The sequence below is a fragment of the Myxine glutinosa genome, chromosome 9 (assembly GCF_964187855.1).
Source record: "Myxine glutinosa chromosome 9, kmMyxGlut1.1, whole genome shotgun sequence".
Classification (NCBI taxonomy): Eukaryota; Metazoa; Chordata; class Myxini; order Myxiniformes; family Myxinidae; genus Myxine; species Myxine glutinosa.
In genome coordinates, this window is record NC_136269.1 from 51,860,330 (window position 1) to 51,879,721 (window position 19,392).

The window sequence follows — 19,392 nt, forward strand, 5'->3', positions numbered from 1 at the left end:
GGGAGAAGTTGGGAAGGAGCAGGGCAAGTGAGAAGAATAAAGAGGGTGGGAATAGGGAGAAGATGGGAGAGGGTGAGGGAGAAGCTGGTCGGGAAAAGCGGGGTGAGGGGAAATTATCGTAATTCTACGAGCTGGATCCGGATCCGGATCTTAACCAAAATTGAATCGATTCTTCCTCGTCACACACACAACCTGTTCAACAAGTTTCGTCCAAATCCGTCCATAACGTTTTGAGATGTCCTGCTATGTATCCTTTTGGCCCAATCTCCCAATGGTGAAGAATCACTTCAAAAATTATATGAGCCGGATCCGAATCCGGATCATTTAGTCGTTGCACATATGCTACCTCTCTGCCAAATTGCGTCCAAATCCGTCCACAACTTTTTGAGATATTGTGTTCACAAACAAACGGACAGGCAGGGGTGAAAACATAACCTCCATCCACCTTTGGTGGAGGAGGTAAAAATTGATAAAATGATAAAAGAAAGACGAGAAGGATTTAGTCCGGAAAACTTGGCTTTAGTGAACTGCGAGGAGGTACATAATGAGCCAACATCCAACATGCTCAGACTCGTAACCGGAAATGATTCTATTGTCTATAGTTTACACTAAAACACTCCACTGTTACACATGCTCAGCCCACTCGGCTCGAGAACATCAGAGCAAAGAGATCGATAAGCTGGCAAAGTGTTAACACCAACAATGTGGGCTTCTCTTTGCTTCCCATGGTGGTTGACATACCTTGATCAAGGTCTTGTTGATTTCATCCGTTGTTATCCCAATCCACTGATGCTCGCATTCACCTCAAAGTTCATAATTTTCCAGATTATAGGACATCTGTAAGGTTTAGGGACAATGGCAGCATTTGCTCATCGTTTTAATTTCATATACAATGTGCACTAATTATCATTTGATAATGTTTTGGGTTGTTGAAAAAAATTTGCATAAAATGCCGCTCACCTGGATCGTAGCTGCACTGTTGTGCTACCTTAAGTATTTTAGTACCTGGTATGTCCATGGTATCCTGTTTGTATTGTGCGACATTTGCATTTTCCTAGCGTTCGATGGATTTCTCTCGATCAAACTTACCTTCTTATGTCCATACAAGTTTGTGCAAAATGCAAGATCTTCTTTATCATTTGGGGAAAGTTATCGTCAACCACATTACAGGATGGCCAATAAGACTTATCCGCAACCTTGTTTATGGCTTCCAAACAGCTCTCACGTAGGGAGTGTTGTACCGATCCTGAATCAATCTTTCGGGCCTCTTTTCCTGTATGTGACTAGAATAAGCTTTTTCCTGATTATGTTGATGATGCAAGGAATACTCACCGATATTCAAGATCGTTCTGTCATCCTATTGAGGAATCCAATATGTGTTGACTCTTGAAATTGGACTTTGTCTGTCCCAGTCTTCCTTTTCTACCTGTTTTTATACTTCCTTTTCTCTTTGTGGAATATTTTGTTGATGCGGGTGGTACTTGTCGATTTGCAAGAATGGGCTTCCTTTGGGGCCTCATTTCCTTTTGCAAAGATGTTTTGCCAATTCTCGGGATGGTGGTCGTTGGTCCTCAGTTGTCAATCCAATGGTACTTGCTGATCGACTCTCAGAGCTGATCAAAAAGCAATGTGGCCAATGCAACTTAATTCCTGCTGCTTCTTGAACTTCATTGCATTCATGCTCTGAAGATCATCATCACTATACTGCAAGTTTGCCTCTCACTTTCCATTCTGATATTCCTCAAAGTATTTTCTGGTGTGATAACCACGGTCTTGTGCCTGAAAAGTTTCCTTTGTTTTTACACCTTTTTGTTTTGTAACTTTTTACACAACTTACCTTTGTTTCCACGGTGGTTAAGCATACCTCGATCAACATACTCTTGGTTTCTTCCATTGTTCTACCTGTCTGCCGATGCAGACAGACACCAGCAGGGCTAATTCTTAATTATACATTTTCTGGGACTTCTTTCCTGGTGCTCAAATCTTTTCTTTCGTGGATTATTTCGGCGATTGTCGGAAGGATGCTTATTGGGGGCTCAAATGATTATTCCCTCAAATTCCGTGTGTAGGATTTACCACTTCCGGTTGGAATTGCACATCTAAATCTGCTAGGAACTGCCTCTGTTCCACGAAAATATGTTGAGTCTTGCTTGGTTTCCATTGCCATATCATGCGGTTTGCACCGAGTGCGATCCTTTCTTTGATGAACCTCATTGAACTGCTGTGCTTGTCTCTGGAAATTATTGAGATACAGCTTTTTGTCGACGTCTTCAAAAAGTTCTTGGAATCTATTATTCTTTGTATGAGGACACCTGTGAATAGCTTTCCTTTGTTGGAGACATTTCTCGAACACAAGCATCATCTGCAACACAGAGAACAGCAACAAAAATTACAAATTAAGAAGCCATTCATGAAGTCGATTTCTTATTCCGTGCAAGTTGTGAATAAAAGTTTCGCAACGAGCCATTTGTCTAAATTGTGAAATTGTTGCCAGGAAGATGTAGAAACGATACCTGAAGTATGGTGCAACCGGCTATACACATTGCCAGCAAGAAGATGATGGTAACACTCAAGTTTTCAATCGTCTCTGTGTAAGCGGGTTCATTGCAAACCACTAATGAAATTGGGTTTATTGACCATATTTCTGTAAAGGACACAAAATACTTTGTTACCTTGGGGTTAGTACTTTGGCGAGGGAGAAAAGGAGGTGGGAGTTAAATCACAATTTACATATTTTGTGAAAATCTGCAGTAATTTGCTCCATTGCTAATTTCAATCAAAGACATTTGTATTCATAATCTGAACGAAGCATCATCACAACTCCTTGACTGCGGAGGTTTGTGCCGTCTTTGGGTAAATACAGGCATCTCAAGGACAATATTTTAGTGCCGCAAACTGTGCAGGTGCACATGACATTGTTGTTGAAATGTCTGTTCCTGTATATACTTCACCAGCACAACAACTTCTTCTTCAGCACAAGGCTGTGAGTAGCATCATTGGCTGAGGGTGCGGATATGCTGCTGATGTAATGCCCCCTGTTGGTCCAGGCAGGAATTTGGAATTTGGTTCAGGGTGCTCGCTTGCCTACTCTTTGAGAAGGACACCGTGGGATCTTGAACATTCCCTGTTGTTGTTTAGTATGCAGCCTGTGGCTGCTGGTTGCATCATTTCTCTGGAAGCGTGTTTGTGCCGCTGATGCAGTGCCCCAATTATAACCAGTGAACCGGTACTCAATTTGCCCACTTTGGAAGGATGACAAGTCATCGTTACACATACGCGTGGACAACAATAACTACAATCTTGCAACCTAGAGAAGGCCCTGGAATAAGCAGAGATAGACCAAAGATCATTAGAGAGATTAAATAAAAAAACCTCCTGGAGTACAATGGCCGAAAACTGTATCAACGAGAACACAATGAACCATGTTGATGGAAGTCTTCATTCTGCAGTCTTCGAAATAGGCTGCTCAGGTCAAGTCATCACAGGACTCCAAGGTTCTTTTGTGGGGCTGTCTCTACCTCTCAAGCAGTTTTCTGGTTCGGTAACCAGAGTAGTGCACCTGTAGAGAGAAATAATGATGCAATGTAATTTGACAAAATAATAAGTGCAGATAAACACAATTAATAAGAGTATGGAGGTTTGTGGGAACTTGGGAGAGGGGTGGGGGGACGTGGAGAGGGGTTGGGAGAACATGGAGAGGGGTTGGGAGAACGTGGAGAGGGGCTGGGAGAACGTGGAGAGGGGTTGGAAAACACGGAAAAGGGGTTGGGAGAACATGGAGAGGGGTTGGGAGAACATGGAGAGGGGTTGGGAGAACATGGAGAGGGGTTGGAAAAACATGAAGAGGGGTTGGGAGAACATGGAGAGGGGTTGGAAAAACATGGAGAGGGGTTGGGAGAACATGGAGAGGGGTTGGGAGAACATGGAGAGGGGTTGGAAAAACATGGAAAAGGTGTTGGAGAGTGTGGAAAGGGGAAGCTGAGAAAGGTGGGGCTGAAAGGGGGTTGGGTGAGGGAGAAGTTGGGAGGGAGCAGGGCAAGTGAGAAGATTAAAGATGGTGGAAATAGGGAGAAGATGGGAGAGGGTGAGGGAGAATATGGGAGGGAAAAGCGGGGTGACGGGGAAATGGGAGAGGAAGTGGGTTAGAGGGAAGAAGAAAGGGGGACTCGAGGCAGAGGGACATTGAATTGGAGGACACAGACAAGGGGTGGGGTTCAGAGGATGCAGGCATGTAGGAGATGATGAGGGGGATCGTTCTGACTTAGAGGGGTTTGACACAGTTGACGGATATGAAGAGGAGTTGATGATCTTGTGCAGTCCACCTCTGCAGACTGAACTTTTTATGATCCCAAATTCAGACACATGAGGACAAACCTCACAAGAGGGGTGAAATTAGGGATTATTGAATGTACGGGGGAAAGTCGTGCTGCATGTAGGTATGGGTGGATGGTGGATGGACTGAGCGTTTGTGAGTTCAACTGCTTTGTGAAGGAAGGAGGTATTGATGGAGATGAAGAGGAGGAGGAGGTATTGATGGAGATGAAGAGGAGGTATTGATGGAGATGAAGGAGATGGGGTGTTACCAAAGGAGAGATGAAGCAAATTAAGCATTTTAAAATGTAATTAAAAGGTTATAAAGTAAGAAGAAAATTTATTCAATTAGTCGGACTGTTAGTTCAATTTGGAGGTCTTGATATAATGGAAAGGATAAAGAATGAATAAGAAGGAAAACAAGACCAACACTCTTCGACGTCACGACGTCGACTGATATGCCTCCCCCCACATTATTACATCATTATAATACTTGTACTAAATTTGATTTAAATCCATTCAGCTGTTCTCAAGTTAGCACATTTTTACCTGACATGACCTTTGACCTCTTGCCCCCGAAATCGAATCAGTTTGCCTTTGAATCAGAATATATACCTGCACCAAGTGTGTTTAAGATCCCTTCAGCCGTTCTCAAGTTTTCGCAGTATTGAAAATCTGTCACGGACGGACAGACCGACAGCTGGACGGACAAACTGAAAACATAATGCCTCCGGTGACTTCGTCAGCTGGGGGGAAAAAAAACAGGCAGATTTAGGTCATGATTTTTGGAGTTAAATGGACTTTTATTTTGAAGTGAAGAGGGAGTTGAGGAGCTTGGAAAGACAACACTTAAGATAAAGAAAGCCATATCAGGGAAGTGTCAAAGCAGTTCAGACAGAATTGGCATGCTCACGAGCTGAGGCCTTGGGGGCAGCGAGAAGGCAGGGGGCAGGAAGGGAGTGTGGGGAGTGAGCCAGCCACTCACAAGGACAGATTTGATAATTCACCACAACACGGTACGGTAAAACACAGAAAATTGGATGGAAACACAATTAACACTAGAACAGCACTCAGTAGAGAGCATACCTCCACCTGGTTGGCCATATCAGTCAATGGTGAAGAATCGTTAAAAATTATACGAGCTGGATCCGGATCCGGATCTTCACCAAAATTGAATCGATTCTTTCTTGTCAGACACACAACCTGTTCAACACGTTTCGTCCAAATCCATCCATAACGTTTTGAGATATCCTGCTACATGTTTGTTTTGGCCCTGTCGCTCAATGGTGAAGAAGATCTTACATGTAAAATTAATTATTCGTGCATGTTGTTCGAGTCCTCTCTGGCATCCTTAAAAGCAATAAGTTTCCTGTTTGGAATGAGTTTCAATTTTGTTTGACTGCCAGGAAGACAGAGTAAAAATATTATCTCAATCCTCTCTGCGCACGTGTGATTGGGAGGAATTCAGAGAGGAAGTAGTGTTCAACGGCAGGTTTGTCTTCCGATTCATGTTCAAAATATAAGATTCAATTGAAATCAAGTGATTCCTTCATCATAAACTGTCCCGGTGTGTACCCTGGTTAGAATAGGTACACCGTATCCCTGCGTGTCGTAAGAGGCGACTAAGAGGGTTGGCGTCAGGAACGGCATCCGCCCGTAAAAACATTGCCTCAAAAAGAGAACCATGACAATTACAACTACATGTGGGCAGGGTACAGCCCGAAGTGGAGATCGGTTTCTGGGGTTTGAGACGTGGAATGTAGGGACAATGACAGGGAGATCAGGAGAAGTGGTGGAAGTATTGGTCAGAAGAAGAGTGGACATATGTTGTGTGCAAGAGACGAGATGGAAGGGAAGTGGTGTGAGAATAGTGAAGGGTAGGCAGGGACAGAAATACAAGTTTGTGTGGCAAGGGTGCCCGGAGGGCGTGAATGGTGTTGGTGTCCTGTTTTCTGAGTAGTTTGTAGACAGTGTGGTGAGTGTGACTAGAGTGAGTGATAGGTTGATGATGGTCAAAATGATGATTAGAAAGCTCTTGGTGAACGTCATCTCGGGATATGCTCCGCAGGTTGGTCGGACGGGCGCTGCTTTTTTTTTTTATCCCAGTGTGTACCCTGGATTAGACTAGGTACACCGTATCCCTGCGTGTCGTAAGAGACGACTAAGAGGGTTGGCGTCAGGAAGGGCATCCGGCCATAAAAACATTGCCTCAAAAAGAGAACCGTGACAATTACAACTACATATGGGCAGGGTACAGCCCGAAGTGGAGATCGGTTTCTGAGGTTTGGGACATGGAATGTAGGGACAATGACAGGGAGATCAGGAGAAGTGGTGGAAGTATTGGTCAGAAGAAGAGTGGACATATGTTGTGTGCAAGAGACGAGATGGAAGGGAAGTGGTGTGAGAATAGTGAAGGGTAGGCAGGGACAGAAATACAAGTTTATGTTGCAAGGGTGCCTGGAGGGCGTGAATGGTGTTGGTGTCCTGTTTTCTGAGGAGTTTGTAGACAGTGTGGTGAGTGTGACTAGAGTGAGTGATAGGTTGATGATGGTGAAAATGATGATTGGAAAGCTCTTGGTGAACATCATCTCGGGATATGCTCCGCAGGTTGGTCGGAGCGATGAAGAGAAGGACAAGTTCTGGTGTGCGATAGAGAAGCTGATGGAAAACGTGAAAGACGAGGAAGTTGTTGTGGTAGGAGGAGACCTAAATGGACATGTGGGAAGGATTATGGATGGTTTTGATGGAGTTCATGGGGGTTACGGATATGGTGTGAGAAATGGAGAAGGTGAAAGGATTTTGGAGTTTGCTGATGGAGCTGATTTGTTGATTTGTAATACTCAGTTCCAGAAAGAGGATAATAAGCTTGTTACATACACGTCAGGTGGGTCGACGACAACCGTTGACTACCTGATGGTGCGTAGGCGAGATAGGGGGCACCTCCGGGACCCAAAGGTAATCCCGGGGGAGGAGGCTGTTTCACAGCACCACTTGGTTGTCTGCGACATAAGGGTGAAAGGTGCGAGGAGAGCTTGGCGGGTGAAGTACCAACCGAGAATGAAGGTGTGGAGGTTGAAAGAGGTGACAGTAAGGGAGGCATTAAAAGAGAGGCTGTGTAGGGTCGAGGATGATGTGGTTGAGATTGAAAGTGGTTGGATGTCAATGAAAGCTAGTCTGTTGGGAGCCGTTGGTGAGGTATGTGGATGGACAAAAGGACCACCGAGGCACTCGGAAACATGGTGGTGGGATGATGAAGTTGGAAAGAGGATTGACGAGAAGAGGAAGAAGTTCAAGGAGTGGCAGAAGGCGAAGGGTACGGGAGCAGAAACAGCAGAGCATGAAAGTTATAAGGCAGCCAGGACGGCTGCAAAGAAAGAGGAAGCAAAGAGGCAGGAGACATGTCGGAAATATTCGGAGAACGCTTGGATTCGGAAGAGGGTCAGAAAGCGGTATTCAGGATTGCAAAGCAGATAGCGAAAGAGAGGTGTGATGTGATGGGGGTTAGTTGCTTGAAGGATGAAGTGGGACAAATCGTTGTCGACCCAGATGGAATTAAAGGAAGATGGAAAAGATATATGGAAATGCTGTTGAATACAGAGAATGAATGGGATGGCAACATAGAGAGTAACCCAGTTTTAGGACCGGCAGAGAAGATAACTGAGAGGGGAAGTTGAGGAAGCGATAAAAGCAATGAAGGGTAGAAAAGCGGGAGGGCCGACGGGAGTTGTGGGAGATATGTTGAAGGCAGCAGGAAGTTGGGGTGTGAAGAGAATGACAGAGATCTGTAATCTGGTGGTGAAAGAAGGCCGCATTCCAGTGGTTTGGGAACTGAGTACCCTCGTCCCTCTATACAAGGGGAAAGGTGACCCTCTGGAGTGTGGCTCGTACCGAGCGATAAAGTTATTGGAGCATGGAATGAAGGTATTGGAAAGGGTGTTGGAGAGGAGGATAAGGAAGAAAGTGAAGATCGACAAAATGCAGTTTGGATTTATGCCAGGAAGAGGAATGACAGACGCGCTTTTCATTGTGAGGCAGTTGCAGGAGAAGTACATGGAGAAGAGGAAGAAGTTGTTTCTTGGGTTTGTTGATCTGGAGAAAGCGTTCGATAGGGTTCCACGCAAAGTATTGACATGGGCATTGAGGAAGTTAGGAGTGGAGGAATGGTTGATCAGAGTAGTGTTGGCAATGTACAAAAGAGCGCGCACAGCTGTAAGGACGAAGGACGGGAACAGTGGTGAGTTTGAGGTGAAGGTGGGAGTGCATCAGGGATCGGTACTAAGTCCACTACTATTTGTAGCTGTGATGGAGGTGCTGGCTCAGAACGTAAAGGAGGGTTTACCGTGGGAGTTGTTGTACGCAGATGATCTGGTGTTGATTGCGGAAAGTATGGATGGACTGAAGGAAAAGATGAACAAGTGGAAGGAATGTATGGAGACAAAAGGTCTGAAGGTGAATATAGGAAAGACGAAGGTGATGGCAAGTGGTAAAGCATGTGGTGAGGTGGAAAGAACTGGGAAGTGGCCATGTGCTGTGTGCAGGAAGGGTGTCGGAGTGAACTCCATTCAATGTACAATGTGCGCTGAGTGGGTTCATCAAAAATGTAGTGGTCTGAGAGGGTCATTAACCAGTGTGGCAGCTAAATTCAAATGTAAGGTGTGCACAGAGGGAGCTGCAGATGGAGGAAATGTTGAGTTGGATCTTGGAGACGGCGTGACGCTGGAAGGTGTGAAAACATTTTGCTACCTCAGAGACGTGCTGAATGGAGAAGGTGGATCAGACTCGGCAACGGTTGCTGGAGTGAGATGTGCATGAAAGAAGTTTCGGGAAGTGAGTAGCGTGCTGATGAGGAGGGGAGTGTCGTTGAAGCTGAAGGGAAAGGTGTATGCTGCATGTGTGAGAAGTGTTATGATTTATGGGAGCGAGACATGGGTCATGAATGTAGAGCAGCAACGAAGGCTGGAAAGGGTGGAAATGCGAATGGTTCGGTGGATGTGCGGAGTATCTTTGAGAGAGAGGAAGACAAATGATGAATTGCGAAAGATGATGGGAATAGTGCCTGTGATTGATGCTGTGAAGGGGAACAGGTTGAGATGGTTTGGTCATGTGTTGAGGAAGGATGAAAGTGACTGGTTGAGAAGAGTGATGGAAATGAATGTAGAAGGAAGTAGAGGACGGGGAAGACCGAGAAAGACTTGGCTAAAGATGGTGGAAGAAGAAATGCGGGCAAGGGGGTTAACAAGGAGAGATGCAGAAAATAGGGCAAAATGGAGAAGATTGTCATGGGGACCGCAAGGCTAGCCCCGCTCTAGCAGGGAAAATGGCCTTAAAATGCATGTTGTTGTTGTTGTTATTGTCTTCATCATAAACTGATAAGACGGATGGACGGACGGTCAGACATGGACCAAATGCTAAAACCCACTTTTCGGTTTGTGTGCCTGGGGTAATGACCAGCCTATGGTGGAAAAGAAGTGTAGCCTGAGACTCAGCTTCCTCATGTGAGATTCCAATGACCAATATGTGGCTTCAAAGCTGAAAGAAGCAAAAAACCAACAGAGATGGAATGTACTTGATTGCTCCTAGTGGATCTGCTCAATTTGCTGCGGCTTTTTCCTCGGCACTGGTGCAACCTTGTTCGTACTGTAAGGTGAACATTATACGAGTGGTTTTGTTGTGCAAGTCATCGTTACACATATGCGTGGACAACAATAACTACAATCTTGCAACCGAGAGAAGGCCCTGGAATAAGCAGAGGTAGACCAAAGATCATAAGAGAGATGAAATAAAAAACCTACTGGAGTACAATGGCCGAAAACTGTATCAACGAGAACACAATGAACCATGTTGATGGAAGTCTTCATTCTGCAGCCTTCGAAATAGGCTGCTCAGGTCAAGTCATCACAGTACTCCAAGGTTTTGTTGTGGGGCTGTCTCGTACCTCTCAATCAGTTTTCTGGTTTGGTACCCACAGTAGTGCACCTGTAGAGAGAAATAATGATACAATGTAATTTGTCAAAAGAATAAGTGCAGATAAACACAATTAATAAGAGTATGGAGGTTTGTGGGAACTTGGGAGAGGGGTTGGGAGAACATGGAGAGGGGTTGGGAGAACATGGAAAGGGGTTGGGAGAACATGGAGAGGGGTTGGGAGAACATGGAGAGAGGTTGGAAAAACATGGAAAAGGGGTTGGAGAGTATGGAAAGGGGAAGCTGAGAAAGGTGGGGCTGAGAGGGGGTTGGGTGAGGGAGAAGTTGGGAGGGAGCAGGGCAAGTGAGAAGATTAAAGAGGGTGGGAATAGGGAGAAGATGGGAGAGGGTGAGGGAGAAGATGGTCGGGAAAAGCGGGGTGAGGGGAAATTATCGTAATTCTACGAGCTGGATCCGGATCCGGATCTTCACCAAAATTGAATCGATTCTTCCTCGTCACACACACAACCTGTTCAACAAGTTTCGTCCAAATCCGTCCATAACGTTTTGAGATGTCCTGCTATGTATCCTTTTGGCCCAATCTCCCAATGGTGAAGAATCACTTCAAAAATTATATGAGCCGGATCCGAATCCGGATCATTTAGTCGTTGCACATATGCTACCTCTCTGCCAAATTGCGTCCAAATCCGTCCACAACTTTTTGAGATATTGTGTTCACAAACAAACGGACAGGCAGGGGTGAAAACATAACCTCCATCCACCTTTGGTGGAGGAGGTAAAAATTGATAAAATGATAAAAGAAAGACGAGATGGATTTAGTCCGGAAAACTTGGCTTTAGTGAACTGCGAGGAGGTACATAATGAGCCAACATCCAACATGCTCAGACTCGTAACCGGAAATGATTCTATTGTCTATAGTTTACACTAAAACACTCCACTGTTACACATGCTCAGCACACTCGGCTCGAGAACATCAGAGCAAAGAGATCGATAAGCTGGCAAAGTGTTAACACCAACAATGTGGGCTTCTCTTTGCTTCCCATGGTGGTTGACATACCTTGATCAAGGTCTTGTTGATTTCATCCGTTGTTATCCCAATCCACTGATGCTCGCATTCACCTCAAAGTTCATAATTTTCCAGATTATAGGACATCTGTAAGGTTTAGGGACAATGGCAGCATTTGCTCATCGTTTTAATTTCATATACAATGTGCACTAATTATCATTTGATAATGTTTTGGGTTGTTGAAAAAAATTTGCATAAAATGCCGCTCACCTGGATCGTAGCTGCACTGTTGTGCTACCTTAAGTATTTTAGTACCTGGTATGTCCATGGTATCCTGTTTGTATTGTGCGACATTTGCATTTTCCTAGCGTTCGATGGATTTCTCTCGATCAAACTTACCTTCTTATGTCCATACAAGTTTGTGCAAAATGCAAGATCTTCTTTATCATTTGGGGAAAGTTATCGTCAACCACATTACAGGATGGCCAATAAGACTTATCCGCAACCTTGTTTATGGCTTCCAAACAGCTCTCACGTAGGGAGTGTTGTACCGATCCTGAATCAATCCTTCGGGCCTCTTTTCCTGTATGTGACTAGAATAAGCTTTTTCCTGATTATGTTGATGATGCAAGGAATACTCACTGATATTCAAGATCGTTCTGTCATCCTATTGAGGAATCCAATATGTGTTGACTCTTGAAATTGGACTTTGTCTGTCCCAGTCTTCCTTTTCTACCTGTTTTTATACTTCCTTTTCTCTTTGTGGAATATTTTGTTGATGCGGGTGGTACTTGTCGATTTGCAAGAATGGGCTTCCTTTGGGGCCTCATTTCCTTTTGCAAAGATGTTTTGCCAATTCTCGGGATGGTGGTCGTTGGTCCTCAGTTGTCAATCCAATGGTACTTGCTGATCGACTCTCAGAGCTGATCAAAAAGCAATGTGGCCAATGCAACTTAATTCCTGCTGCTTCTTGAACTTCATTGCATTCATGCTCTGAAGATCATCATCACTATACTGCAAGTTTGCCTCTCACTTTCCATTCTGATATTCCTCAAAGTATTTTCTGGTGTGATAACCACGGTCTTGTGCCTGAAAAGTTTCCTTTGTTTTTACACCTTTTTGTTTTGTAACTTTTTACACAACTTACCTTTGTTTCCACGGTGGTTAAGCATACCTCGATCAACATACTCTTGGTTTCTTCCATTGTTCTACCTGTCTGCCGATGCAGACAGACACCAGCAGGGCTAATTCTTAATTATACATTTTCTGGGACTTCTTTCCTGGTGCTCAAATCTTTTCTTTCGTGGATTATTTCGGCGATTGTCGGAAGGATGCTTATTGGGGGCTCAAATGATTATTCCCTCAAATTCCGTGTGTAGGATTTACCACTTCCGGTTGGAATTGCACATCTAAATCTGCTAGGAACTGCCTCTGTTCCACGAAAATATGTTGAGTCTTGCTTGGTTTCCATTGCCATATCATGCGGTTTGCACCGAGTGCGATCCTTTCTTTGATGAACCTCATTGAACTGCTGTGCTTGTCTCTGGAAATTATTGAGATACAGCTTTTTGTCGACGTCTTCAAAAAGTTCTTGGAATCTATTATTCTTTGTATGAGGACACCTGTGAATAGCTTTCCTTTGTTGGAGACATTTCTCGAACACAAGCATCATCTGCAACACAGAGAACAGCAACAAAAATTACAAATTAAGAAGCCATTCATGAAGTCGATTTCTTATTCCGTGCAAGTTGTGAATAAAAGTTTCGCAACGAGCCATTTGTCTAAATTGTGAAATTGTTGCCAGGAAGATGTAGAAACGATACCTGAAGTATGGTGCAACCGGCTATACACATTGCCAGCAAGAAGATGATGGTAACACTCAAGTTATCAATCGTCTCTGTGTAAGCGGGTTCATTGCAAACCACTAATGAAATTGGGTTTATTGACCATATTTCTGTAAAGGACACAAAATACTTTGTTACCTTGGGGTTAATACTTTGGCGAGGGAGAAAAGGAGGTGGGAGTTAAATCACAATTTACATATTTTGTGAAAATCTGCAGTAATTTGCTCCATTGCTAATTTCAATCAAAGACATTTGTATTCATAATCTGAACGAAGCATCATCACAACTCCTTGACTGCGGAGGTTTGTGCCGTCTTTGGGTAAATACAGGCATCTCAAGGACAATATTTTAGTGCCGCAAACTGTGCAGGTGCACATTACATTGTTGTTGAAATATCTGTTCCTGTAGATACTTCACCAGCACAACAACTTCTTCTTCTTTTACATGCAGCACAAGGCTGTGAGTAGCATCATTGTCTGAGGGTGCGGATATTCTGCTGATGTAATGCCCCCTGTTGGTCCAGGCAGGAATTTGGAATTTGGTTCAGGGTGCTCGCTTGCCTACTCTTTGAGAAAGACACCGTGGGATCTTGAACATTCCCTGTTGTTGTTTCGTATGCAGCCTGTGGCTGCTGGTTGCATCATTTCTCTGGAAGCGTGTTTGTGCCGCTGATGCAGTGCCCCAATTATAACCAGTGAACCGGTACTCAATTTGCCCACTTTGGAAGGATGACAGGCTGAGTCAACCCCTTTGGCGTTAATTGAACGATCGACCGGGATTCAAAATCAGGATCCTAGGATCCCAAGCCAGCACCCTAACCGCTAAGCCAACACCAGGCTACATCCACAAACTAATACCGGTAGATGGGATGCCCGTTTAAAGTTCATCCGAGGGACTGCACACACATTGATGCTTCACCCTGCCTGCGAGACAGTTTGTAGCCGGGATGACATTTGAACTGTCAAGATGGCTCATCGGCGAGTGTGCGTAATTCTAGTCAATCCTGCCAGCTCTTTTGTTTGGTAGAAATCCTGTTTCTTTTAATGTGTAAATTACACAGTAAAAAAAACATCTTTAAATCACATATCTTGAACATGTTTTACTTGTCGCATGGCAGCACATAAAGCAAAGAGCATGTCCTATTTCACATGTGATGTGACCGCTGTGAAGTGTCTGCAACTTAATAACTTGTAGGTAAAAGAACAAAGCAAATTAATACAAACATAACTAGAACGGCACTTGGTAGAGTGCATACCTACGCCAGGTTGTACAGTTTATGATTTGTATAGCACTGATAGGCCGGATCTGGATTCGGACCTGAACCAAAGTCTAATCGGCTTGTAATTGTCACCTAACAGCACAAGGGCCAATCAGCTTCCTCCCAATTATCAGCAAAGTCATGGAATCCATCATTGCTTCTGACATCAAATCCTTCCTCTTCTCCAATGGCTTGATCTCTGATCATCAATTTGGATTCAGACCAGGTCATTCTACTCTGGACATGCTCCTTCTGCTGTCTCAACAATGGATGGAGGTCCTCAATGCCAAACAGGAAATCAGAGCTGTCTCACTTGACATATCATGTGCCTTTGATACGGTCTGGCACACTGCTCTGCTCACCAAACTCTCCTCCTATGGTATCCATGGAAACCTCCATACATGGCTTGCAGACTTCCTTTCTGGTCGTAGCCAACGTGTGGCCCTGAATGGATTTCTCTCATCTCCCCTTCCTGTTCAGGCTGGAGTTCCCCAAGGCAGTGTTCTGGACCCTGTCCTTTTCTGGTATTCATTAATGATGTCTCGGACTCTTTGGAAAATCCTCTTTATCTCTTTGCTGATGACTTCACTCTCTGCCGCTCCATATCTCAACCCTCAGATCGGCAGGCAGCAGCCCCTTCACTCTCTGCAGACCTGGACAAAATCACAGACTGGTCAAACAAGTGGAACATGTCCTTCAATCCTGACAAATCTCACACTCTCACTTTGTCTCTCCAAAAAGACTGACTGGACAATCCTCCCATCTACTTTCTGAACAATCCTCTTGAAGAAGTTCTGTCACTCAATCTCTTGGGTCTCACAATCTGCCATGATCTTTCCTGGAAAAACCGCATTTCCAAGCTGGCCTCCAAAGTGAGTCGCCGACTGGGCATCCTCTGTCATGCGACGTCCTTTCTGGGCACTTCTGAGCTCCTCACCACATACAAAGCTTTCATCCGCAGCTCAATGGAATACTGTTCTCCCCTCTGGGCTGGTGCTCCTGCCTCACACCCTGCTCGGCTTCAAGCAGTTGAAACCAAAGCTTTCAGAATCATTGGAATCTCCTGCGATGAAGCTGATTCTGAGGGCCTTTCACTCTAGCACCGCAGGAAGGTAGGTGGACTTTCTGTGTTCTACCAACACCTCTCCGGCCTTGCTCACCCTGCCCTGTCTCTGCTGTTGTTGATCTTTGGCCTATGTTGATCTTTTGGCCAACGTTAACCTCAAATATAATTAGTGGTTGAATTCAGTGTCCTGATATGCAAATCCTTTTCAAATCTCAAGTAAATCGAATGAAAATTGCCAATTTTAGAAATTTGGCCTATGTTGGCCTTTTGGCCTATTTGACCAAAATAATTGGTTGTTGAATTCAGTGACCTGATATGTAAATCTTCAAATTTCAAGTCATTCGAAATAAAAATGAGAATTTAAGAAATCTGATAAAGTTGTTGACCTATGGCCCATGTTGACCTTTTGACATCAAAATCAATAGCCTTCATTATGACCAAATCTACCATTTAGTGAAGTTCGGTGAAGATCGGTTTTAAATTGTGACCTGTAGACGACTGACAAACAGACACAGAAACAGACAGACAGACAGACAGAATAATGCACAAAATCAACCAATATACTTGAAAAATGTTCGACTTTCACAAGTAACAAACAGACAAAGGTAAAAAAAAAAAAATTCACAAGTGACAAACAGACCACCTTCAGTGGTGGAGGTAAAAAGTTACTTACTTTGATAGAGTTGATATAATATTGAAGACCAGCCATTATTACAGTCCTGGTTCTTCGTCCATGAGTATAGCTCCTGTAAAGTAAAAGAAAAACAAAGAAAAGAGAAATCGCAATATTACATTACTATTATATAGCACTAGCAGGGGTACCTGGCATGGCCGGGTCTCCGTGGTTTGTGGGTGCCAAAAACACTTCCACTATAGATTGGGGTCATGGTTAATTTAATACTACTTTTCACATAGCTACAATGGCTTAGATACTACAGAACGATTTTTTAAAATAATAATAACAAAACTTTTTTTTTAAATGTTTTTTCCCCAAAACACTCCCCGGTATCACTGATGAACCTCTGAAAATTTAACGAAGATCCATTTACCCATCACTGACAAAAATGGCGACACACACACACAGACAAACAGCTTCCTTATAGAATACAATATGTGCAAGCCAATGTATCACACACAAGTTTAAAAAACATAGGGGCAATACCCCTGGTGGATTAAACAGTACACTACAATGACAAGAGGTATTTTAAACCAATTTCAATGGTTTCTAGAAGACAGGGCAGCATGTAGAATCAAGCTAACATAATCATAAGACTTTAAACAAACAAACAAAAAAAATAACTATTTTGGGGGGAAACAACCCATATCCCCACTCCCATCCCGTATACCTCCTCAGACCCCAATTTTTCTAATGCCTTGAACAAACATTGGTACATCACGGATGATGAAGGTTGTGGTGAAGTTTCATTGAAATTGTGTGTGCAGGTTCAGAGAAAAGAACAAATACCTATTTTGGTGGGCAACCCCGCAGTTGACCCTACAACACCCGATTTTTTTTAATGCCGTGAACAAACTTTGGTACAACACGGGTGATTAAGGTTGTGGTGAAGTTTCAACGAAATATTGTGTGTAGTTTCAGAGGAAAAAGCAAATTCCTATATTGGGGGGGTCAAACCTGGATCCACTTTGACCCCCGGTAAACCCCCTTAGACCCAGATTTTTTTAATGTTGTGAAATGTTGTGAACAAACTTTAGTCACAACAGAACAAATATCATTTGTGCCAAATTTGGTCACAATCCCTTCAGCGGTTTCGGAGAATAGTCAGGTTCACTATGTCAATAAATTATATTTCGTTCAAAATCATGGTAGATTAGCAAACCTATACATTTTTGGAAAGGTTATAGCATAAGGAAACTAAAAATCAATGTTTACATTTGGAGAGATACCTGTATGGCGGCCATTTTGGATTTTCAAAATGGCCACTGTAAAATACATATTTTGTTCTATTTCTGCCTCTAATTACCCTAAAAACTTTTTAAAATATACTAAACCTATATTTTCAGGGACAAGGAATCCAATGAAAGTATCAAATTAGTGCTATGGGGAATGGTAAGACACGAATCAAAGGTTTAGAATTGCAAAATACTGTCTTTATATTCGCGATAAGTTGCATAATCAAATACATGTTATCATTTTGTACAGGCAGTTAATAACATCAAAATGTGTCACAATAATTCATATCACCAAACATACACAGGCAGTCAGCAAAATCATATATACACATGCAGTCAGTATAACTTCACATCTACACAGGCAGTCAATGACAAAATATACACAGGCAGTCAATGGCATCAAACATACACGATTACAGAATATGCCATTTAGAGTTCGTCATCACTGTCCTGTGTGTCGTATCCGACAATATAGTCCGCATCGTTTTCACAGTCCGTTCCACACAAGCAAAGGTCGGTCAAATTGATTGGCAAATCGAATTGGTCGAATGGTCGATCGAATCGAATTCGATGAATCGAATCGAATCGATCGAATGGTCGAATGGTCGATCGAAACGATTGGTCGAATGGTCGAATTGGTCGAATGGAATTGGTCGATTGGTCGAATTGGTCGAATTGGTCGAATCGAATTGGTCGGAATTGGCAAATGTAAACATTGATTTTGAGATTTTCCATGTAATAACGTTTCCAAAAATGTATAGGTTTGCTAATCTACCATGATTTTGAACGAAAAAACATCGTGAACCTGACTAGAAGAAGTTTCAAGTGTTTACGGACAGACTGACGGACGGACTGATGGACTGACGGACTGGCTGACTGACGGACTGGCTGACTGACTGATGGACTGACTGATGAACTGACTGATGGACTGACTGACGGATTGACTGACGAACACACTGACAGACTGACGGGCTGACTGACTCACTGATGGACGGGCGGACTGACTGACGGACTGACTGACTGATGGACTGAATGACTCGCTGACGGACTGACGGATGGACAATGCCCCATCGCATAGGCTCCTCTGAGCTTCGTTCCAGGTGAGCTAACAAGAAGTATGAAATTTATGTAACGGTTCATTGCACAAACACTCGCAAAAGTTGCTCCAGTGCAAACCTATAGAAGCCAAATTCAGGACCTTTGGAGGTAAATGCGATACCTGAGGCACAAAGGTTCTGTTACTCTGTGGGTCTGAAGTCTGAACTAATCTATGAATCTTCCCACCCGGATTTCTTCAACTGGTCGATCTTTCCTTCCTCCTGGACCCGGTAATCATCAACTATCCGTACAACTCGTCCTCTGTTCCTCAGATCTGCCCATCTCAGCTCATTATTTCCTTCTCAAAACTCTCATCTCCCTGGATTTTGTTTGATGGCATCATATATTGATTCCACCTGGGAATACCTTTACAAAGAATATTCTCCCTCTTGCTCTCATGAAACAAGTTTATCCTTCCTGTCTGCGGCCCCAACAAATCCTAACAAAGATGGACCGAACGAACCCGAGACCCCCAGCGTGTATTCACCCGGAAGCTCCAAAATGCGATAAATATTCGGTGGAAAAAGAAAATGGTAACCCGAACACACCAACTTGGTGCGATGATGTCCAAGCTCGGCGGATTAGAACCCGCGAACAATACCCGGCGCTCATGGGGTTAAACTTAAAGGGAATGAGGAACTCATTTCCGGTTAAAACTTACCTTTGTGAAGTACGAAAGCATCACGACGACGTCAGCAAAAAGCAAGAGCACAAAACAAAGCTCCCACATTGTTCGCTTGTGCAAGGATGAGATCTTCCACGTGCGGAGAGTCTGAGACAAAGGAGAACAATGAGCGTTTGTTCAAAGAGAGCAATATGACGTAACAATCACTGATGATGTTCTTCTTCTTCTTGTGTATTGTACGAGTGATGTTAATTTAATGGTAATAACAATAAAAACATTTCAAAGTGTAAAGGAATGAAGGGACGTTACTCCAAAAAACTACAACAAGGTCGGGATGATCACAAGAAA

At 43.6% G+C, this 19,392-nt stretch overlaps 1 protein-coding gene across 1 annotated transcript; it reads right to left on the bottom strand.

Moving 5' to 3' along the window:
- Positions 1-11,974: 11,974 nt before the first annotated feature.
- LOC137434706 (uncharacterized) lies at positions 11,975-19,185 on the bottom strand. The gene is made up of 4 exons (XM_068127854.2): positions 19,081-19,185; positions 16,084-16,156; positions 13,066-13,196; positions 11,975-12,914 (listed from the first exon to the last, which is right to left on the bottom strand). Exons 1-4 carry the CDS (start codon positions 19,147-19,149, stop codon positions 12,597-12,599), a joined length of 591 nt encoding a protein of 196 aa, XP_067983955.2. The 5' UTR covers positions 19,150-19,185; the 3' UTR covers positions 11,975-12,596.
- Between the last annotated feature and the right edge of the window lie 207 nt (positions 19,186-19,392).